At 30.0% G+C, this 25,270-nt stretch overlaps 1 protein-coding gene across 1 annotated transcript; it reads right to left on the bottom strand.

Moving 5' to 3' along the window:
- Positions 1-2,574: 2,574 nt before the first annotated feature.
- Positions 2,575-21,589, bottom strand: LOC131850578 (RYamide receptor-like). Its single transcript, XM_059200862.1, has 6 exons — positions 20,940-21,589; positions 19,935-20,130; positions 16,814-16,882; positions 13,493-13,651; positions 12,675-12,762; positions 2,575-2,777 (listed from the first exon to the last, which is right to left on the bottom strand). Exons 1-6 carry the CDS (start codon positions 21,587-21,589, stop codon positions 2,575-2,577), a joined length of 1,365 nt encoding a protein of 454 aa, XP_059056845.1.
- Between the last annotated feature and the right edge of the window lie 3,681 nt (positions 21,590-25,270).

Below are 25,270 nucleotides of genomic sequence, written 5' to 3'. Positions count from 1 at the left end.
TGAGCCTATTCTGTCATAAATTTTGATTAGAAATATGTTGACCGCCCATGTATTACGACTACAAACATTATATTATAGCTATGAACATATATTGTTACTAAACCATGAAGAGCAGGCGGTAATACCTCTCAAAATCTTGGTGGATATCTACCATCGTTGTTAAAATAGGCCATTTTTTAATCAGGAAAATATTACTGGTATTCGAAATCTTTTATGGTATAATGTGATATTACTGTTAATATTATAATTATTCAGTAATAAATTTAATCTTTTTTATAGCATTTTAGCACCACCGATTTGCAGTTCAGGTCCTTTTTTTATTTTTTTTTTCAATAAGATTTTAGAATGAAAGAGTTTTTCATCCAGATCATTGTTCGAATTTGATTATTCTAATTGTAATTGGAAATCAATTTACGTTAGGTAATTGTATTATTACAAAAAAACATATAAAGTACATTTTAGGTAAATGATATATTACTATTGCAATTTTATAATATATTTAGTGTAAACATACTCGCACTTTCTGTCCTAGGTGGGTTAGTCAACATTTCAGATTTCTGTGATGGAGAGTGAGATTTTAATACATAGTCTCCGGTTAATATTTAATATTAAAATTTGTGGTAGTTATTTATATCATGAATACTATGTAATCGAAACATGGAATATTCTGTATTTTATATTAATCAGTAAAGTAATTGACATGCTTATGCTTTTTCCGTTAAAAATAACATCCATTTTATGTGGCCACAAATAATAATTTGTATCCGTTCGAAAATTATTATGTAAGCTTAGCTATTTTATACATATTTCTGTTATATTCATCGAAAATTAACATGTGTTGTATTAAATATTTCACTTTATTATTTTATGACTAAACTAAGGGAGGCACTGTAAAATTATTTCCAATGAACAGACAGGTTTAAATTTATAGTACAAGTCACATAAACACTCAATAAAAAAATGTAAGTCATGCCGCAAAATGGCTGTTAATATAATCATACTCCTTCATATTCTTTGTTACGATGACGCAGTAAAAATATTGTGTCATCATTTCTATTCAAACGGAGGGCGAACAAAGCACAGTATAATGCAAGTAAGGAAAAGATAAAATTATAATAAGTTCCAGGACCGGTATGGTTGCAACGGTATGGTTGGTAAGCTAGCAACCCCTGATTATGAGGCCGTGCCCAGCAGTAGGCTACTCATATTTTCACTATATACTGACAGCTATAATAATAATAATAACAAATATTTAAAGAGTATGGAACGTACTGTAGAGTACGGAAGCAAAAGACCTTAATCATCAGGAACGTAAATCCATAAGGGGCAGTAGGGGCAGTAGGGCAGGTTGTAGAGGGGTGTAGACGTAGGTTGTCATTTTTTACATTTATTGAATGACAAACAAGCTGACGTGTCTCCTGTTGATCAGTGGTAATCGTAGACTATATACATGATCATAACTAATCAAGTTATCATATTCATCACATCATCACACATGATTCGAATGAACATTCCGGAGACTACGATATCATGCCTGTTATCGTGTAATTACACTGCCTTATAACCACAGTTTACAAAGCAAGCTTGTCTGAAATAACTAGCACTTACCATCAGGGTGTATACATGAACAGCAGTATCAGGGATATCACAACTTAATAAAAAGTAAAAAATATCTCTAAATTCCTTGTTATACGTATTTTTATGTATACTACGTACATACGTAGTACATTCGCATCTTGAAGCACGAAATAAAAATCCAAACGGTTCTGACATACTAAAAACGTGACAAGCGTGCATATGGAAGTGTTCATCACACGGCTGCTGGAAATACGTAATGTTACGAGAATAGTTCGCTCCAAGCAGTTGCATTGTCATTTCTTAGTATTGTTCACTTGTCTTTTTTATAGCAAAGTGCGTTTGAACTACATATTTATAGAATAGTATACAATGAATGGCAAATAAAAATGTAAAATATCATTTTACAAATTTAATTTAAATTTAAACTTATAAATTTAACATAGGTCACACTGGTCTCTTTTTCCAAACATAATAACTTGCATATACATAGATTTACAAAATAGTTTGTACACACATTTCATGTTTTATATTAAATTAATTCCATTCACATTAAATATTTCAGTTCTAGAAAAAGAGCAGGTACTTAGCATAGTATAATCGGATGATCGACTAATGACAGGCACTGCCAGACGACCATTCTTTATTTGCCGTATATGGACTGATAATGGTAATAATTCATCGTTTGATTTTAAAATCAAACGTTCGAGATACATCGGATATGCTGATGGGCCATAGCAACAACAAGAGGATACGATCGTCCCAGTCCAGCGCTGTTTTGTTAGAGTCTAGATGTAACAAGTTTTGTCTCTGTATTATTATTTTTAATATCTTTTTTGATATAGTAATAAAGAATTATTTACATAGCCAGTTAACTTCTATAAAAATCTTCCATAAATGCTGCACATGAACACTCAAAATCGTTCGATCATATCTTACGATTGTCGTATCGAACTATAGAATGCATAATAAAGTATGGATTTATGATGGATGAATAAATTAATTGAAGTGGGTGCGAACAGAAACCGCCCGAACAGGTGGGTTAGTGGAGAGCCGAAGAGTTGGGGCACCGATGCTGCTACCAACTGCTAATGTGCCTCGCCTAATCGAGGTACATGATGAGCAGGTCGGTGCTCGCTGCAGCCGGCTGCCATAGCTGCTGGACGTTCCTCTGCGCGTTATACCATTCACGCCCACCATCTCTGTAAAAGGAACAAGTGAATTAAAAACAAAGAAAAGATTTCTCTTTCACATTTAATTATCAGTAACGTTTTGATCATATTTTTGAATTACTTCTTTGTTCTGTGATTGACAACTTAGATTTAGGATTTGGCCCTACAACCCCTGTGGGATTTATATATCTACATGTTATCTAACATGTAAACATTGTAATTATCGAATAACATATGATGATTTTAGACTATTATATAAAAATCAACAGTAATGATCGCAGGTGGTGCGTAAAAACGTAGTTAGTTATATATAACGACACATAGTTAGCTTGTCAATATTTAATTTGCTAAGTAACTTAATTTAATATTTATTTGGCGCATCTATTTATATTTTGCCCCTTAGATAAATTAAAAAATTGATTATTAAATTTGATGACAATGCCTATTCAAAAATTAATTGAATTTGGGGTGGCCTAATTGAAGTTGGAGTTTTAATGAATACACGAAAATTCGTACAAGCCTTTTATGGCAATGAAACATTGAGTCCATTATGTTGGGTGGTGAGCATTAATAATATTAAATATAGGATTGTACTTTTAGACACACTGTCTATTCTAATAAAAATCTTGAGTTTTTAAATTTTTGCTGATATTCTGATGATTCCAGATTTAATGAGCAGTTAAATAAGGAATTTTAGCATTATTGTTTGTTACGTTAACACTAAAAACTACGAATTTTATATCTCAGTGGCTTTTAATCTAACTTAAAAGATATCGTGTAATAAACACACAAAATGTTGCCGAATTCCTACCTCTTCCTTTTGGGATTCGATAAAAAATTATGAGTTTTTTATTACTTCCTGCTGAGTGGAAAGATTTTAGGGGTTAAACTGAGAGATGGTAATTATGAGGCTTCTCACAATGGGCATCATAGAGTAGTGAGTAGAAATTAAGTATATATAACCTATATAAAATGATTTCTATTTTATTCTTTTTAAATATTATTTATCTTTGACAACAAATAACGCGTTTTAGTGGTTTCGCTTGACAACTTAATATATTACTAATTAAACAACATGAGTGGTTCAGTCCCCCAGACAGCGTACATTTGGAAGTATGACGCATGAGCCAGCCATTACAGAACTCAATCAATTTTGGCTAATATAACTACCCGACCTATGAAGTCACTCAGAACTATTTAATAAGCCCATTATTCACGATCATGGAACCTGTAATATACTTTATTGAAGAATGTAAAATAAAATTATTTTAATATAAAAGTTACATACAATATCGTGACCCAGTGGCTTACTACTTCAAACCGTAAAGTTCGTGACTTCCAATCTGGTCCATAACGCGACACGTTCTATTCTAATATACTTAGTACACAGAGAAATGTAAGCATATGAAGTGGCGTGTTCACCTCAACATCGACAGTTGACAATACCAATTACTATTTATGTAATCATTACAAAAATCTTTTAATAAAACGTATTTTTTTAAGTATATTACACTCCTTAGCACCTTAACGGCTCAACCCACCGTAATGAGATTTGGCTCACTTTGGGACAGAGGACATAAGTTACTTTTATCCCGGTCAATGAATATGTCCTTATCACATAACAAAGTCACAGTCAAAGTTCGTAAACTAATTCTACTAATATTATGAAAATGTCAAGGTTTGTTTTATATAGACGTTTATATGCCAGTTCTACTAATAACGTTAAAGAGCTACATGGATTTCAATGAAATATCGTTTATAGAGATAACAGATTATATATGATCTTTATAGTTAAGATACTTATATTCCACGCTAGCAAGACATTCAAATATAGATATTGAATATTAAATTATGTTATGTTTATGTATTAATTGATAGTAATACAGAATTAAAGCCAAGTAATTATAATATTATACTTCAGTAATGTTTCTTTATTTCCTTAGTTTTATTTATCAAATGGATCAAGTTTAACTACATGGAATCTATTTGATTTCTACGATATCGATTGTGCAGGATTATTACCAATTAACTGTCATCGCTGCCAACAAAAGAATTTCCTTGAATTTAAGTACTTTATTTATTTGTCGTAACCGTAGATACCTACTTGCGTATTTATTTTACAAGCTACAATTGAGGACAGCTTATGTAAATGAAAACATATTTTTATTAAAGTAAAGGTATTTAATATTTACAATTAAATTTTTACTTTTTATATAAATATATTCTGTATTTAAATATAAAATTCGACGGAAAAAAACACTACTGAGTATAAATATTATCGGTTTTCAGCACAGAGTTAGTGCACTAACTTTATCCGTTTCATTCTTGTAAATGTAAATCAATATTATCCCAACGTTCTCACAAACGTAGAGTTTTAATAGTTATTGTTTTGTTTTATTATATACCCATACACAAATAACTATAATAAAATTTAGTTAAAGAAAAGAACGTCGCATATTTTTAGTATTGTATTAGTTCTTTTTTATTATATAAAAATGAAACGTTCACAGAAGTGAACACTTAACTTCAAATTGTCGCTTTGATATAATATGATAAAAGAATATCCAAAAATATAGGAGCATGTGGATACTTGGAATTCTAATACGCCTTAAGTATAAAAATAAATTCTTCTGAGAACATCAGAAAAATGCTTTGTCTCATAATGATCGAAATCATATGAGCTAACGATACTGTGTAAATATTTTGCAATAATATCTTTATTGTCCGTATTAAAGAAAATTTATTAGATATGTGATTGGAATGGCAAACAAGCTTACGGCCCAACTGATGGTAAGCAGATTCCGTAACCAATATACACGGACAGCAATACGGATAACATATTCCGATCGATCCCCCGTCCAATTCATAGGATTCGGGGATAGAAATGACGATATCCTGAGCCGATGTTTGAACCACTAGCGGTGCCCTCAGACTAAAGTCGTATCCGTCAGTTGGCCTTCAGCCGTTCCTTAAGCATTTCCGCGGGTTTGGAGTGCCATCTGCACTTACCCCCTATCGTTCGGTGAAGCTGTAAAGTCCAGCTGTGGCAACAGCATTAGAGTAGTCCTTAGAAAAAAGGATAAGAGATGCCACTCGTGATACCACTCATGCGTTGCCATTCCGGAGGTTTAAAAGATCATGCCTCGAATTGATAAATGTCCAAAACATTTTACAATTTCATAATTTAAAACGTTAAAAATATTGTAAAGCATTTACAATTAAGACTCACAGACAAAACAAGCAAGTTATATTGCTTTTTATAAAGCAAAATGTAAATACGCATCAATGGAATGACTAGTCCCCATTACTAACAACTCGCCCCCCAAATTATGAATAATACCTATAATATCTAACTTTATAACATCGAATTCAACGTAGACACAATTAAAAGGGGATCAAACTATAAACCTAACTAATACAATTTAATCTTTATGATTAAAAAGGAACTTTCTAACTCTACAAGAAAATTATGTCGTTTTCCTATCTCCTTCGAATTATTCGTAAAAAGGGCTTATCATAATAATAGATTCAAGACTCAGATTGTTCTTGAATTATCATTTTACTTATCATCTGTAGATTCCTCTTCTTAAAAAATGGTAAGGGTCACTAAGGACTCCCGAGGGCTTTTCTTGCTTATCCGATAATCGGATATGTTTTTCAGGTAAGAGACTAAATCACTACGAACGTACTTCTATATAACATTTACATATGTATTTTTAGACTAGCTCCGTGTGGTAATATACGTCAGGTTGAAGTTACGTATTCTACTCATACCCAGACATGTCGATATGTAACATGACAAGACTCATGCGTTAATTAAAAAAAAATCGTACATTCCGGTTTCATTCGGAAAATATCCTATTATAAATATTTAGAACATGTTTTAGGTACATTTCATATGGTGATTTATGAATTACTTAAGTCTTAAGATGCATATATCTATAATAGTTTAATTGAAATCATTGGCTGAACTAAATAGATATTTAATCAACAACTCTTCACGGACATGAAGGTAAATTAACGTTAATACCCTTTTGTAATGGAATTAGGTATCTATTTATGCGGTGAGATGAGGAAAGAGAGAAAAAGAATTTATTCAATTGAATGTGATACCGTCGTTACTATTTACAGCCATCTAAGCATAAACATTATCTGTATTTATTTTTCTAACACATTGGCTACCTATCAATAATACATGTAAAACTAACTGTGATTCCGGTTTCACTTGCATGAAATTTATATATAATGTGTTATTCTGATGTACAATCTATAGTACTGTAAAGTTTTATAAAAATCCGTTTAGTAGGTTTTGGTTGAAAGAGTAAGTACCAAACATCCATTCATCTATACATTCATACTCACCATTTCGTGTCTATATTACTAGTAAGATAAAAAATAATAGTATAGTAGTAATCGTTAGTAATATACTAGGTTATAGTTTAAGCTGGGTTTATAATAAAAGCTATTGCTATTATTGAAAAGAAAGAAAGTCTTTAATGTTCAAGCATATTTTTACACAGCCATTGCAAAAATATTGCTGCATTAAATTTATTTATAGTAACAATTCTAATATTTCTTTAATGTGAGCATATTTGCTCTTACAATAACACTTATTTATTTTGGTATTCATATTTATTTTCTCTTTGATTGGACAAATATTTCTATTCTAGACTTCTTCAACTAGAGACTACACTATCAATTTGGTTTCAAAACCATTTCCATATAACAATAAATTGTATACGCTGAACATAAGTTGGGACTAATCACGTTGTATAATATAAACACTATATAGGTAGTTATTTACTTATATAAAACTTTCCCAATATATCCTAAAATATATATTTTTATATTATTATGGATATTATTCTTTTAAAATTTAAATTCTTATATCTTATACACTTTCACTGCGATGAGACTAAACTATAAAAACAGCTGAATTATGACTTTAATCTAGTCAAGTGTCCTCACTTATGTTGATTAGTTTTATCAAGTTTCATATATTATTGTTGTTGCATGAGTAAATGCATATATTTTACATGTACTTTGTATATTTGAGCATAGAGCTAGGATATTAGCAATCAGTAAAATAGTACTTAAAACAAACCCGTCTCACTAAACTTGTCTACTCGATAATAATATTCTACTGGAATTGGATGTTTTTATCATTTACATACGTAAATGATAAAAACATCACTCCTATCTTTTATTAACTTATTTCAAAGAGAAGAGAATCAATTAATTTAACTAATGTTATTTAAATAAGTTTATTTTCTGCATGATATTTTATTTTATTTACATGTATTCATACGACTCTTTGTTTAATTGTATATATGTATATGTAATAATTTAAAAGTACAAAAGTTAAAATAAGCATTTAAGATTGTTGAATAAAATCTGTTTCAGTATTTAAAAAACAAAACAGATACATAAATAATAAAATATATAGCCTTATTTTTGGTTATACCGTAGGTAATATTTATACTTAGCAGAAGAAACTTTGCAACATATCTCGATATTTACCTTTTGTTACTACTTTAGTAATTACATTTATTTATGAAATATTAAATTACAAAAGTGTAACTGTCTGTCTACTTTTTCACTTTTCACGACTAAACGACTGAAGGGATCTTAATGATACGCTATTTCTTGCCTAATAAAATGCAGATGGAGTCACAGGAAACAGCTATACTATAAATACTACATTTTTAAACTTAAATCGTCTTTTATTAAATAGCTCTGCTTACAAGCACTTTTAAATTGCTACGTCATTATTCTACCATCTAAATCGAATTTCCGTACCTACTGGTCCTCTGTTAAGGAAAACCTTGAACGAGTTCAGCAATTCACGATTCCAAATAGATTATTGAAACGATAGGTGTGTTCTTCGATTAATTTAATCCAATATTTCACTAATCAAAGTATGCGGGTGGCTGATATTACCTTATTCCAATAAGAATTTAGTCGCTGTGATTTTCTCTACTATATTTTCCAGTACTAAGCAAATATTTTTACATTTAAGTTCATAAATATTGACTATTTTTACCCCTGTATAAACCATGTATATAGAATCAAATTACTAATCCCAAAAGATTGGCTAGAAAATTTACGCATTATTTTACACAAATTATATCTTAGTTTAATAATTAGCTACCCACTAGTTTAGGTGTTCGTATTTACTAAAACTTATTTAAAACTATTTATAAACCATTATTTTAGACTGGGCTGACATTTAAATTAAGAAAAACAATTCTGCGTCTTTTTTTTTTCCTTGATAAGAATAACGTTGTTATCCTATACAATAACTAACACAATAAAAAAAATAATTAAAGAATTAACGTTTACACGTAATGTCATGTTCAAGGAAATAGAGATTCATTTTTCTATTTATAGATGTTATCCTATATAGATATATTAATGTAGGTACAATATGTAGATAAGTAAAGACAATATAACTCAAATAAATAGTTAATAGTCTAGTGATATTCCACACAGATTATGAATTCCACCCTCACTCACCACAATGTAGTCCAACGCTGCTAATTATTAAAGTTTTGTAGCAATAAGAAACTTTCGGCGTCCATTTTATTATATTTGATATTAAAATACAACATCCTATAAATATATATTGAAGATTCGTTATAAATTCTTAGAATTAATTGTTGCGATTTTTTATTAAATGTTGTAAAGGAGAGATTAAATTTCTAAATAATACTTAATTTAAATATGAAGGTTTTATAACAATTATCAATATCTGGGAGAATTAAATGATGAATTTTTATTGTGTGAATTTATATTTTTCTTAGCATTAGCTAAGAAAAATATAAATTGCGATTATTGCGATTATTAAAAAAAAATTACGTACGGATAAATATGAATTATTTTTATCCTATTCTTTAGTTTCAAAATAAGAAGAGAGTATAATGCGTTCTCACATTGTCATAAAAGCCAACTAGTGGAACAAAGCACGCCATTGCAAGGAAAGAAAACTCGAAATAAAATCCGAAATAATGGCTGCTGTGATAATAGTCAGCTAATATTCTCCTTTTATGGGGAAACACCCCTGCATTGCAGTGGGCGTTAAAGGACTGTTATGGTATTGTATGGAGCTTATGGGAAAAATGGGGCGGAAAATTCGCAATGGCAAAATTATGTACTTGTATGTAGATTTTTGATACAGCGCCCACAGAATCCGGATGCACTATATATATATGACAATTATTAATATACTGTTTTAAGTTTGACGCGGTCATTATTTATAAGTATAATTAGTAAATAACGGGATCTTACCACGTTATATTTTTGTAGTGTTCCCGATATTTCGGCAGTATTTCAACGGCCATGACCACGGGTAAACCAGTTTACCTATTAATATATACTCATACTTGACATATATTTTATAAATACGTATTCTTTCAATAGTCGTTTTGATTGTCGACCACAGCATCTTAAATATTGGCAATGTTTATTTAAGGTTAGACATTTGGTAATTCTATAAATTTTTAATATTAAATATTTACTTTTATAGAATACATATTATTGCAGTATCGAATTATGAAGTTCGCTGAACTTCCTAACGACACAGAATAATTTAATGTATCGGTGTTCCATAACGAATAATTATAATGTACATACCATATGCATGTATACATTAATAAAATAGAAGAGTAAACAAATTGATTTCCGAATTTCTCTTCATAAAAGTAGCAATATTAATTTCCGAATGCGCCTTGTTTAACAACTCGAACTTGAAATACGGACAGTTTATATGGAGCCTTTTATATTTTTACGAATATTTTAAATACAATTTCGGCTCGAATTTTAGTGACAAATATCAAATTTTATATATGTAGATTACTATTTTTTTTAATACGTTGCAACTTTAATGAGCTAATTGATTATTATAATTATTAAACAGTATCAACTAATAAACATTATATTAAATTAATTAATAAATATTAGTAAGTATGTTACGTGATATTCTACTTTTCATCTGAGTTGATAGTTATTACATAACTGCAAGGTTTGACTCCAGTATTCATTGTATACTAATTACTACTGACGTCACTAAACTAAATTTATTTCGTGAAACAAAATTTCAATACTATGGTTGAGCATTCAATACGAAAATACAAAATCTTAGATGTTAGAACCAAAATATTTAGTAAAATGCACATGTATCACATTATATAGAGAAAACTATAAACCTGCGCGGCATTTGATCATTTGTGTCGCGGATAAAAAAATGTCCGAACGGGCGCCGGGAGAATGATTGATATCCGGCCAGGCCACCAGATAATCTAAGCTCTTTGAAATGCTGACATCTACTTTACTATGCATTACGCCCGCACGCCCTTCTATATAATGTTACATTTCTCTAAATTTACTTATAGGCGTGGTTTTACGCGCGTGGGATTTAAACAAGACGCGCTTCACGAAAATCAATATTACGTAAGTATAGCATCATGAAATCAATTAATTATGCAGTTATATACAAAAGAAGAATATTTTTTATTTAATACTTTTAAATATAATCCGTTAAAATGATAAATTTCTGTGATAATTTCTTTATATATATACTTCAAACGCAATTTATCAATTAGCTTAGACAGAAATACAATATTTTTATTACAGATGCTCAGGATTCTGTTATAACAATTTTCAAAAATTTTTGTTACGGTGTTTCTCTGTCATGAACCTATTAAATGTATCAGTGACATTTTATTTTGATATATTCAAAAGGAATGAATAATAAATTAAATAGACCGGAACTATTGAAAAATGCTAATTTATTAAAATGAATTAATATTCTACTGTATTCTGTTGTATATAGTTAAATACAAAAAAGGCAATGACATATACCTATATAGAATATATTATTATAAAAATGGTTAACTGTTCTTATAAAATATAGCCAAGAAATGAAATATTATCAAATGTATAACCGAACGACTTATATGAAATATATTTTACAAGTAAGATGTTATATTAGATTCTACATCGAATATTTGCTCTTGTGGTATAGGCATAGATGAGATAATATTACGTATATAAATATTATGAGAATATAACACAGTCTATTTTTTTATGCTCTTTCTATCTTTCTGTTTCTGTTTAGTCAAGAAATTATAGAAAAATTATAAATCGAAATAGCATAGCGGAATTATAAACTTGAAGTTTAGTTGTTTAATGTATGAAAACGCCTACTCCATCACAGATAATCATGGCTAACCGGATCTGTATTAAAATACCACACAGTTCGATCATTATTGTAGATTAATTTCAATGTCCGTTTATTTGCAGGACAAAGACCTGCCTGACTAATTTTAATTACGCGTATATTTTGCGAGTGGGTATACGCAAACCCCGCGTAATAATGAATTTTAACCGAAATGGCTCTAATTAAATATTTCAAAACCAGTATCGTATGTGGGTTTGTTTATATTTGTATTATTTGCTGTAGGTATTATTATTCAATCTGGTTATACTTTATTGCCGTTACTATAAGCTAACTAAAATTTGTCCGGTAGACACGCAAATCAACTAAAACACAAGTATGTGTTTTTAATAAAGTTAAAGTCTTTGGACTACCTTAATTTGACAGTCATATAATTTATACTTATGTTATGCGATATATTTAGCAATTATGCATTTTAACGATACTTTTTCAAATCGACGTTGTCGAAACTTCTTTCTATTTTTACCTAGAAAATAATTAACTTTTTATTAAAAAAATACTATATGTATTTTAATTTAAAAATGAATATATAGTACATAAATATAATTATTTTATGAGTGGGTACATAAAGATCTGAGTCAGGATCCATTATTAGCGATTACCTAACAAGCATCAAGTAATATCAACTAGTTTACATGCAATTTTTAAAGTAATGATTTCAGGAAATAAATAAAGTTATGTAAAATTCTTACCAGACATGGGCATTCCATCACACATACTAGAACGATGGTATGATCGCGATGGTGGATCCAGGCGCATACGCAGCAAACAACATAAGGCCTGTAAATAATACAACTTTATTAATATTGACATAGTCATTTGTTTTCATTATTTTAATGTATTTTTATTTATTCCGATGTATAAAATTACTATAGTTATTTAATATAACACACAATTATTGTATACTAAAGTAAGTATGGAACAAACGTAAATCAGTTTTAGAATCATAAAATGAAACAGTAAAGCACGGTACAGAATTAGCGGAATAATGTCGTGTTATGAACAAAATAATCTATTTTAATGTTTTCTTATACTTAAAAAATAAAATTATTAACAATTGTTCTGAGGAATTGTTCGATGTGTAGCTTATACCCATCGAACTGCTCGCCATCGTTAGAAAATTTGTCTCCACACACTAGAACTTAAGTGGTCTCGGAGAGTGCGGTTTCAGAGGAGCTCCTCTTCTTCCAAGACTACAGCATAGGGTTTTTCAAGAAGTATATTAAGGTTTCTTAAGTGTCGGCAGCACACCTCTGGTGTCTCAGGCGTGCATAGGCTACGGTAGCCATCAGATGGACTGTATGCTTGATTGCCACAGATTGATTGTAGTATAAAAAAACCATTTTACTTAAGGGTGCCTAAATCAAACAATATTGCATTAATTAGGCTTTCGTCTTCAGTAAAGTACTCTCAATTTGAGGCATAGTATATTGAATGCGCTTATAGTAATATACAAATTTGTAGATTGTTATCTGATAAAAGTTTACAATTAAGCGAACAGTGTTACTACCTGTTTAAAACCCCGTCTGTAGCGTGCATTCATGTAGCAGTATATGATGGGGTTATAGCAGGAGTGTGACATTGCTAGCCAGTGGCTTGCGAACCAAACATACGGCATGCCCGGCCACGCTGCCCAGCTCTCGTCATCCTCGTGGATGGTCCACAAAACCTGAGTCAAAAATCTATAGATAATGATGCCGACTCCTAAAATTCTACTCTATTCTTAAATCATTTATGTCTAATATTATAAAACAAAGTCGATGTTCATGCATGTCTTTATAATCGCTAACCATTTCTACCTATAAACCACGTAACGGATTTTGATAAGCTTTTTATTACCTATCATTTAGAGAAATTGAATAGTCATATAACTATATACATATGGCACCATATATTCTTATAGTTATACCACCGTCACATATAGCACAGCTATTCGAATTCAGAGATGAGAGATAAGATGAAAAATAAAATTAAACCCCAAAATAAAATATATGTCTACTGCTTTAGATGAACAAATTACTAAGATACAAATAAAAATTACTATCTATCTAACATTACACTATTAATTTTTATTTCATTACTTATTATTAATTGATCGTCATTCTCAAATTATAGGTAAACAAGTATAACAAAACATTTTTTTGTAGATGATGCTGATTAATTAGTGATTAAGGAAATTACACAACTCCTTCTCTACAATGTTGGGTTTTAAATACATCCATGACGTGACAGTCAATGCCTCTTACCACCTCATATAGGATAACAATCAGTTAGGTATTCTTAAATTAAATTATTGTGATATAAAATCTAATTGTATTATAAAATCATAATAATTGAATATTTGTGTACACGTAAATAAAATTACAAAAAGCGCTGTCAACCTCAAACGATTTTCGCTTATTTTGTTAGCGCCGCAGGGAGTAAGATAATTGGAAATGATAGTGTGAATCGAATAAAGGAACTCGTACTAACACACAAATGTATGAAATAGATAATATTGTGGATAATATGTAATAGTAGCCAAGATATATTTAACTTTATCAATTTTGAATAGGTTTATATCTTGTTAAGTCAGCCACATTACGACTTCAAATATTTTATAAAATTCGAAAAAATAAATGTTTAGATAAATAAAACAAATACATAAAATATAAGTGAATACCATAGAAACTCTATCTTATATTTATTATTTAAGATCATTAAAAAATAGCTGCCTCAATTTCTTGAAAACAAAATACACTCAAGTCGCTAAATTACTAAGAATCCACATAGTTTATTGAGTCGGTTAAAATGCTGCAGAGAATAAGACTTTATTATTGGAACTACGTAAGGTATTTCCTGTTTTTATTAATGTGTAAACAGCAAATATAATAAATATCTACTACAAGATCAGTACACTTCCCTCGTGCATTACATTGTGAAACTCAGCGTTATAAAAAGCAAGAGTTGTAACATCGCTGAAGTAAAATCAAGCCCACACCTATTTCAGAAAAACTGAAGGCATCCGATAACTGAACCCCTGATAATATTTATAAAAACTCAGTGCGACATTGAGGACATTACCGATTTAGATAATGTTATATTTATCATAAACGGCTGTCTGGTTTTACCTTTGTATTACAGAAAAGTAAATCCAGCGACTGAAAGGTAATAGACAAAACAACTGATTTGTTATTTCAATGTCAATGTGAAGCTACTGGGTATTATTTCAATAAATCTTTTGTTTCCAAGATAAATGTAATGATAGAAGGTACAATATCCTTAATTTCTATTATTTAATTTTGTCTTGTTTTATTTGGTGTTCAATGTTTATAATATCATAAAATTCTATAGAAACGCAACTATATTACGTAAAAAATACTTAGTAAATATATAATGTCACTGTAATTAAAATAAGTTTAGCCATAAAACACAAATTAATTTCGAAATCTTTTGCACTGTTATTACTTTTTGAGAGATTAATATAAATAAGACACTAGTCTTTTTTTTAAACTGATTTTTAATTTTAATAATATTTAGGATAATTTTAGTATTAGATAACTCAGGAGGTTTGTATTCCTATATATATAATTTTAATGATTAAGGAAGTTCGGAATAGAAATATTAGGTAGGTGGTTTAAGCTATTTTCAAATCAGAGATAGTAAAGAACAGCTTTAAAATTATAAAACACAAATAATATAATACTTATTTATAATAAAACTGCTAAGTATTCTAGTCATTCTTATACTCGTAGTTTGTTTAGTAAAGGATGTTGACAGTTATCTTTATTAGTGAATACATATACATTTTAACTTTTACAAAGCTGGGTTGACAGTTTAAAAATTTAAATTTATTACTCCTGCATTCGTGTGTAGATCTTCAAATTAAAAAATGTATATATTTATAATATTTAAAGAAAAAACCGTTGTCCAATGAAAATTAGAAAACATAGAAAAACATATAATAAGGAACAAACTGTAAATAAAAAATAATGATGAATGATAATTTAGTAAATCTATTTAGGTGTAATTTGGTCCAGTTATCATTATTTACCTGAGATAATAATGCTGTAGGGTTTTACCTACAGCTAAAGGTTGTATTGAAGGTAGAACATCCCACCCTTGAACAGCACTGAACAAGTTAATTGCACACAGACCTCACTTAGGTCTCTCAGACCGAAAATATCTATTTTTGACGACCCTTTTTAGATTAATTCACTTATTTTTAACTTGAAGTCCTACTTTATATAAATATCTATTTAGTTTACAGTTATGAATGACAGGTTTATTGTATTACTAATTATAATTAATTTTAAGATGTTAAGAATAAAAAATAAGATGATCTGTTATTATTAACATATTATGATGGGACTGTGATGGGTACTGATAATTAATTACTCTTCACATAAGAAGAGGAATAAAAATATAAATAACAACCCTAGACAATTCACATAGCGCCATGTAGACCCCACTATGTGCATTACTAGACAAATGATACAAATACTTAAACAGTTTTTTTGTTAATACATACATAATACACATAGAAAACACACAGACCGAAACAAACAATCACACCTCATGAATAAAAAAATTTGCATCCTGCGAGGAATTGAACCCGCGACCATTGAAAGTAAGGTGGTGTGCTAACCACTTGACCATTAGGCTGTTGTCAATTAGTCCAATATGACCCGGCATCTTAGTTTTATTATCCTTCAAAGTTGTATTAACTTGTTTCTACAATACCCTGATAATGAAAACAAAAATTGTAATCTTACTCCATTCTTTTTTTCATCGATTGTATTTAAAAAACGACTGTGTCTATGAATAATAATTAATAATAATGTGTACTCGCAATGAATACGTTGAGCGGTAGCCAGCACACGGTGAACACAGCAACAACGGTCACCATCATTTTGATCATCTGAAATAAGTGTCAGTTATTAGAGATGGACCGTTAAAAATAAATATAATAAGCACCCTTGTAATTACAGATTATATTAAAATGAATTCACATCACCTCTGGATGCTTCTTCTTAATGATATAATGTTACCAACTGAACTTATACCCTTTATATCATTTATTTATGCAACACTAATACCCGTTTATAGATTATTAAATTTCAAAATGGGCAACGCGCACATAATGCCCTTGTATAGCTGAAATTCATAAGCTGCTTACCATCTAATGGATCATGTGATTGTTTTCTAGTGTGCGTACACTGTATTTACAATACTATAATTAATTCTCCAAAATAGAGCATAGCTCGCAAACTAAGCTGTTTGACATATGAAAGAATACCTAAGCAGACAACTTTGTACAAAACTTCTCTCTAGTTCAATTTCCATAACTAATTAATAATATTAATTAGTTCTGCGCTTTCATGGAATTGCAGGAAATTAAATCCACAGGTATAATTGATTTATTCATGTTTATATATAATACGTATAATTGATTATATAACAAAATATAGATAGTTACAGAAATACCTGCACAATTTTTCTCAGTTATTTAATTTATACCTACTATTCTTATTTTTTAGTTAGAAACCGGAATCCCTTTGATTGTTAGTACAGTACATTTTTAAACTTGTACGAATAAATTAAGACTTTGTTATTTATATCGAGACGACTTTGTAAACAAAACGTCGGCGTTATGACTAATTATCTAAATATCGTATCTGCGTTGTTTACTATCTGCTCCCTACTCAGATCAAAAATATTTTTAGACTGAGGTTTGCTTCAATTCTGTAATTTTCTAGAATTGGAATCAAAATGTTCTCTTATAAAAAAAAAATATAATTTCGACACAGAATATGCATTTTCTATATATATAGTTAAGGTAATGCGTCATACCCATTATTCCTTTAATCATTACATAGTATAAAACAAAGCTGCTATCGCTGTCTGTCCCTATGTATGCTTAAATTTTTAAAACTACGCAACGGATTTTGTATATACGGTGGAAAATACATGTACACCCGAGCGAAGCCGGGGCAAGTAGCTAGGTATGAATAGAATAGGATATTGATGCTAATTAAGTGGATACATTAATTTGCTGTAGATAAAATATACTGACTAAAGTTTTGATAAAATAAGATTAATATGGCTTTCAAAAACGTAATATTATTTTATGTAAGTGCTTATAGGTATCATTACTTTATAAATAATTTGGTACATGATACTTGTTTACGAATTATATCCAATATTGATATTTTAAATCAAAGTAAAGTAAATTATTACTATTGCTTCGATTAATATTTCGATTAATTTAACTTGTTTAAGTATCGACTTACACGTAGTGCGTACCATTATTCTTTATGTATTTATTTACGAAATTAAGAGATTCGGAACAATCCCCTGTTCCTCTTGAAAGAAGTGCATAAACACCTGTCTAATTTAAAGTTATTGCAGTGAGATTTAGAGCAAATTTTTCTTGATACTATTTAGAATAATTTTATTATGCAATTCGTATTAAAGAACCAATTTAGAATAAAAAATACATAGATCCTATGCCTTTATTTAATCTGTCACAATGAAATGTTATTATTGTTGTTTGCAATGTTTGCATCTTTTTATTATATTATTATTTCTGCACTAAACCTATAAGTATATATTTAAATTAGTTTTTTTAAGAACTATAGTATGATAATATTATTTTATTTTTGTGAGGTACATAATAATAAATAAATAATTACGTAGGTCATTTTACGCACTGTACTTACTCTTCTAAACGAAAGGTCCGGGCAAATAATTTTAAAAGGGATTTACTTGCAGATACATGTCCTTTATACCTTTACAAATAAATCTATTGTTTAGATTAAGTTTAGTATTACCTACGAAATAACTTACTTTTAATAGCTTTTTAGAATAAGTTTTATCCACATTTTGATTAATTTGAACAAAAAAACTCTTATTGTGACTTACCTAACTGTAATAGAGATAATAGACTTTTGTTCCCGAGTAATGATGTATACTATAAACGTTGTTTTTTGTGTTAACAGTATTTTTCATAGGGCACGTCAAATAATAATTTTCATAGGATTTTATTTTATCCTTGGTTACATTATTATATTTATTGTACATATCTCTCAGTTTTTTAAAACTAAATAAAGCCCATATAATCTGCTGATAATGTAAACTAGCTTTTAAGAAGTAAAATAAATTTTAAAGTTTTTTTTGATAATACAAAAGAAGAATAAAATCTTTCCTCTTTGTGGTGATACTGTCGTGCAACCGAAAGCCATTAATAGTGATAATATTCATGAAACTGAATAAATTTACACAATATGTAAATTGAAAACAAGTTTAAAACTTTCATACGTTTTGTGCAATCATATGATCGATTTAGAATAACAAGATAAATTTTCTCCTCTTAGTTTTTTTTTTTTGTTTCTTGGTGAAAGTCGTTCAGTTTTATTGATATTTTACCCGACTTAATTTACCTATTACCATTAACCCTGTAACTGTAGAGTCTGAGCCCAGTAATTTACTATGATATGCTTTTTGTTTCAATTGACTTAATTGCGTCGTCTATCTATGTGTGTGAGTGTAGGTATAATAAAACTATTGAATCTATGCACTATATTGTTGTTTTATGAACATATATCGACAAATTACATTGCTTATTATCTCTGATCAGCGTAACGGTTGACTGGCAGGGAATGCCGTCAGGCATTTATTCAGCCATGTATAAATTTTTGTGTGCAAAGTTATAAATAAATATTATTTTCACAACATTATTCTTCCCATGCCTTATACATAGTAGCCGCCTGCTTAATAGTTCATGTAATTTTCAGAATATAAGCTATAATGCGAGATCTGGTGACTTATACAAGTTTTTTGGATATCTACTAGGCGCCACCAGTTCTCCTCAAATTTGTATATTATCATTAAATTTACATGCCCGGCTCTGTTAAACTGTAAGTCTTGTCAATGCTTTATGTAGAATATAAGTAAATATTATTATGCTTTACCTTTCTTTTAGAACGTTGCATACGCGTGTCGCGTACCGACTGAGCCTCCCCGGGTGGGCGTCCGCCCCACACAACGTGAGCTATGCGCGCATATGTGCACACGAGCGCGCTTAGCGGTAGCACGAACTGTAGCGCGAGCAACGCACATGTGTACTGCTCACTTTGCTCGCGTTCCCACTGTTCGAGGCAAATATCTCTGTGAACATTTTGTACCGTTTGTAAGTTGGTTTAGTACAATAATACAATATAAAGTTTTTTGCGTAACAAATCAGAAGGACAAAAAGCCTACGTCATAAATCTTCACACGTAAGTACATACAATATCTCTCCATTTCTGTTCGCTTCTACTCATATATCCGCTTTTTTCACCTGTATCTAATATCTATGTAACATAAGAACATACAGTACATTTAGACGAAGTGAGTACAATATTACGGTTCGGCTGAAATTTATTACGCCTGACAATAATCTAGATACATAGACAGAAAATCATCAATGAGAGAATAGACGACTAAGATTAATTATAATATCATAGATCTACATAATATATATAAAAAACAATACAGGGACAGTAAACAGCCATTTCTATGTAAAATTATATTTAATAAATATATATTATTAATAATAAAATAGTAAATAGTACAAGGAGAGCGTACTTTACGACAAATTCTTACAAGATATGTCTCTGAACATGTGTAGTGTAATACGTACAACAATATTTTTAATACTAGATTTAAATGAGTATATAGAATTATTAAAAATAATTAACAATGCGAAACACAATAAAACAGAATACTGCAGATAGTTTCATTTTGTTACGCCGCAACGCTTACGTCTATTCACATTCCTAAGAATATCAGAGTCCTGCGTGTATCTAAGAGCTTTATTGAGATTGAGTGTTGGTGAGATTGAGACTGTCAACGCTGTTTACTACAGTAAATATAGTCCTACTTTTAAGAATTATTATATAAACAATTTAAAAAACTTGTCTACTTTACATACTTACGTTTGACAGAATCGATGCCAATCCGTTGGTCGCTGCACTTGCGATACTATTGGAATTGGTGCAGCCGTGGCCAGAGCGCCACCCCACACCGCAGCCACCACGAACTTAGCGGCCGCCTTTCCGAGGCGCGGCCGCAAAGGACGCATAATTGCCATATACCTATCTATAGAAATAGCCAATAACGTATAAGCACTAACAAGAACTGACACTGCCTGCGAATAATTCACCACTTTACACATCACGGCACCAAACGGCCAATACCTTAGCACTAACATAGACACAAACGAAAACGGAACACAGAACAGTGTCATCAGTATATCACCTACCGCAAGATTCACTATAAAATAATTTGTAACCGTTTTCATACGAGGTGACGTTTGCACCACAAAACAAACTAGTCCGTTTCCTAAAAGCGCGACAATGAATACTGTGCAGTACATCAAATACACACACGATTGGAATAAAGGTGATGTCAAAAAGTCCTCCGTTTGACCTGCTGAACACACCGCGTCGTAATCCAGCCATGTTGAATTCGTGGCAAAAGTTTTATTCAAATGAAATTCACCAGCTGGCGTGCCATTGTTGTTTGGTTCTGTATAAAACGTAGTGGTTTCATAATCATCAAACTTTATTTCGGTGATGTCCAGCATCATGTCTTGTATTAAATTCCGTCATTACATCATCGAAAGATACCCATCCGCCGCCAATTTATCTGTAACAAGATATAAAATCTATTAATATTTGCGGCGATAATTTATGGCTTAGCATAATTTAAAGGATTTTAGCTTATAATCTCCACACGCGTCTATTAATGTTTAGAAATCCATAATGGTAGCAATAATGAAAGAGTTCGATCATAAATCTTATGAGGTTGTGGATATACGTTTGCAGCAGAACGGTAGCACTCGCATAAACATTATGAGGTAAAGCAGTCGTAATTTGCTACTATTTATGTGGTCAGCAAACAGCTGATATTCGTATTTGCCGTCAAGTGAAAGGTAAACATGGCAGGAATAGTTTTATCAACTCAGGGTGTAAAAGAATATAATTATATATTTGTATACTTTAATTATATACTTGTAATTGATTAAAAATATTAATTATTACTATATACTCAAAGATCTTAATATACTATAATTTCTTAGACATATTATAATATGTCTGCTCTATTGGCATACACAGAAATTATTTGTTGAATTAAATAAATTAAAAATATAAGAGTAAGTCTTATTTGCTACGTAAATTTATTTCTTTGGTATTTTTAATACCAAAAATTATGGGTGTCTAGTTTTATTAAAGCTATTCGGTCTTCGAGAGGTATTAAACACAATCCCCTCATCATAGTAATAAGAATGATCATGATAGATGGCCATGGCAACATTTGTTTAGCTTTGTCCAATAATGTAGGCTCTATTTGCTTTTTGATTAAACTCTGATCTCTGACATTTCACTCATAACATCAGGTCTTTGACAAACAAGCGCGCGCGAACTTATAAAAAAATTAAAACACCCTGTTTTAAATAGTACGTGTTTATAAACTGCAGAAAAAACAACGTAATTAAACGACCATTAACCTTTCACAATTTCACTTAATTTGTTATATAGGAATATACTTATTGAAATATGCAAAATTCTAAAAAGTTATTAGCTAAGAATGTAAGAAAAGTATTGCTAACTAGGATTGCTTATGCAAAAACCAATAAATATACATAAAAAAATTATAAAAAGAGAATCTCAAACGGCAGCCTTGTGTTTTGTTTCTTTTTGTAAAATAAATGCATATTCCTCTGATCAAGCTTATGTCCCTGGGAAGAAAATATCTTAATTATTTTTTACAGTACGGCATATATGCTCACATTTGTTAGCATAAATTCTTTTTAAAACTTTTGACCGCATATTCAAGGCCGCCTCAATTAAAATTTAAATATTTTAGATTGAAACTTGGCAAACGTTTATTTTTTAAAACAACAGATTATTACATAGATTCTATTTTGAATTAATTCCCATAAGAGCTAATGGTAAAGTTAATCGTTGTGTTTTTGCATACATTTCACGACATCCAGGCGTGCTACACTACGAATCACCTTGGAACAAAATAATTTTCTTCTGACACTGTAATATATATTTATTTATATGTGAAATTGTGAAAGCTTTACTTTTTTAACCCCATTAGGTACAGGTTTCAACTTGGGCTCAATTCTCATATGGATAGTCCCAAGTCTTATGAAACTAATTATAGTGTTAGTTGTTCTCTAACGGTATCATTAATAAATAATTTAAGAGCACGTAACATACTTTATTATTATATAATAATACTCTACTAATTAATGAAATCATTATCATACTAACTATCATACTAACATACTTTGTAAGTATGGACGCTTAGATAGGTGGATGGATGTTTGTTCCTCTTTCACGTAAAAACTACTAAACGGATTTCGATGGAACCTTACAGTAATATAGGAATCTTACATATGCTATAAACTTCATGCCGGTGAAATCGCAGCTACAGCTACTTATAATATAAATACACATCTTATAATTATTCTTAATTATTTCACTTCTAGTTAAGTATAAATATTTATAGTGTTTGGACGTAGACTTATCAAACGATCACTGACATACAATAAAATATTATTGGATGTTTGCGAAAATGTGATATATCTTAATGTAGGAGAATATATACAAATATGTATTGATAACATAAGCATTAAGGAGTCGTTGTAATCTACAGAATAAATATATTTAATTACATTTAAACGAAATATACAATTGTGTATAATATTTTCGATGAAATATAGTTTGTATTATACACACCCAGCTATACCTATACCTTCAACACATCTCTTAGCTACCAAGCCAAGTTATGCGCATAAGAATTTGTTCGGTTCACCGAAGAAAATATTAAAATTTTTTATTTACATAATCTCGAGTATTAAAATATAGTTGAAATTAAATGCTTCATATAACCATACTTCTTCCACAATAGAACGTAATTTCATGAACTATTTGTGTTAGAAGCCACTGAACATTGATAATGTGCCTTTGATTCAACAAGGATTACAAACCTCGATATTAATCTCTAATATTGGCAACAAATAATGCCGGTATTTTGCTATTTAAACATCCCGGCTGGCAACAGCAATGGGCAAGTAAAATATTCATGCACTATTTATTGAATTTGCTAATCTACTCGACATTCGCTCTCCTCGGTGATAAAAACACCAATAAGAAACCAAAAAAATTAAACGATAAAAAAAAAAACAAATATGGTTCATCCTCTGCAAGTGAAAATAATCACCAAAATGTATTAATATCAAATGTTGATTTCTCTTCACCTCGACAATTATTAAAAGTATTGTCGTGCTTTTGACTGTCATATCTGATATAACATTCGTATGTATATATTTGTATGTACATATGTATGAATGTCATGAGTTGTTACAGTATCTAATTCACTAATTGTACCTATTACCTAATTGTGAAAGCTAACATTCGCAATAAATAATAAGGCTACCCTCTCGTCTAAACTCTCTCTTTCCTATTTACTTTAAATACAAAACATTCTTTTAGAACAATATTAAGACATAGCTTTTGGAATTAAGATTCTATTAGTAGGATATGGTAAAATTCATAAAACATACACGACTTAATATTATACTGATAATCTTAAAAATATAACTATTTTAATAAGTAGATTTTTTATCATGGGGTTTTTCAAAAAGGATATATGAAGGTTTCTTAAGGGTCAGCAACGTGAAGGTGACACCCCTGGTGTTTCAGGCGTCCATAGGGTAACTGTTTACCATCAGGTGGGCCGTATACTTGTTTACCACCAACGTAGTATAAAATATATTTTTAAAACTATTGTTTAATAACCTGTATCCATTTTCGTTAGTCAATTATCAAAGTACTCTTCTATATTTGTGTTACCAGATAAGATACTTATTTTATATATAAATATATCGATGATGGAATCTTTACCTTAGAAAGATATTGGTTATTCACTAGGAAAATGTACCTACTTGTAACAAAATTGTTAAATTGAGCATTAAATATAATAAGAAAATAACAGACTTGACTTTATATGAACTTGCCTCAACTTTTTATGGTTATAGGTTGCGATACAGGGCTTCACATATATTTATTATTTTCTAGTGATTTTGTAACATGCCTAATAGATATTACCTATATACTTATTCTAAAAGAAGATACTATTACTATTACCAAAGTATATGAAATCTAAACACATGTAGGTACGCGAATTTTTGCCATTATTTTAATAGCCTTCAAATAAGATTCATGAACAAACATAAATAAGCTTCTAATGC

The sequence above is a fragment of the Achroia grisella genome, unplaced genomic scaffold (assembly GCF_030625045.1).
Source record: "Achroia grisella isolate CSIRO2021 unplaced genomic scaffold, CSIRO_AGI_Agris_v1 utg770, whole genome shotgun sequence".
Classification (NCBI taxonomy): Eukaryota; Metazoa; Arthropoda; class Insecta; order Lepidoptera; family Pyralidae; genus Achroia; species Achroia grisella.
The sequence above is the reverse complement of the archived record's forward strand: the minus strand, read 5'-3'. Positions and strand labels throughout refer to the sequence as shown.

Excerpts from the sequence above, each read along its gene's own strand:
- LOC131850578 (XM_059200862.1), bottom strand. The coding sequence starts at position 21,589 with ATGCTGGACATCACCGAAATAAAGTTTGATGATTATGAAACCACTACG. Across the intron at positions 20,131-20,939 it reads TGGCATCGATTCTGTCAAAC|AGATATTTGCCTCGAACAGT; the intron begins GTAAGTATGTAA and ends AAATGTTCACAG. Across the intron at positions 13,652-16,813 it reads TACCGCTCAACGTATTCATT|GTTTTGTGGACCATCCACGA; the intron begins GCGAGTACACAT and ends TTTTTGACTCAG.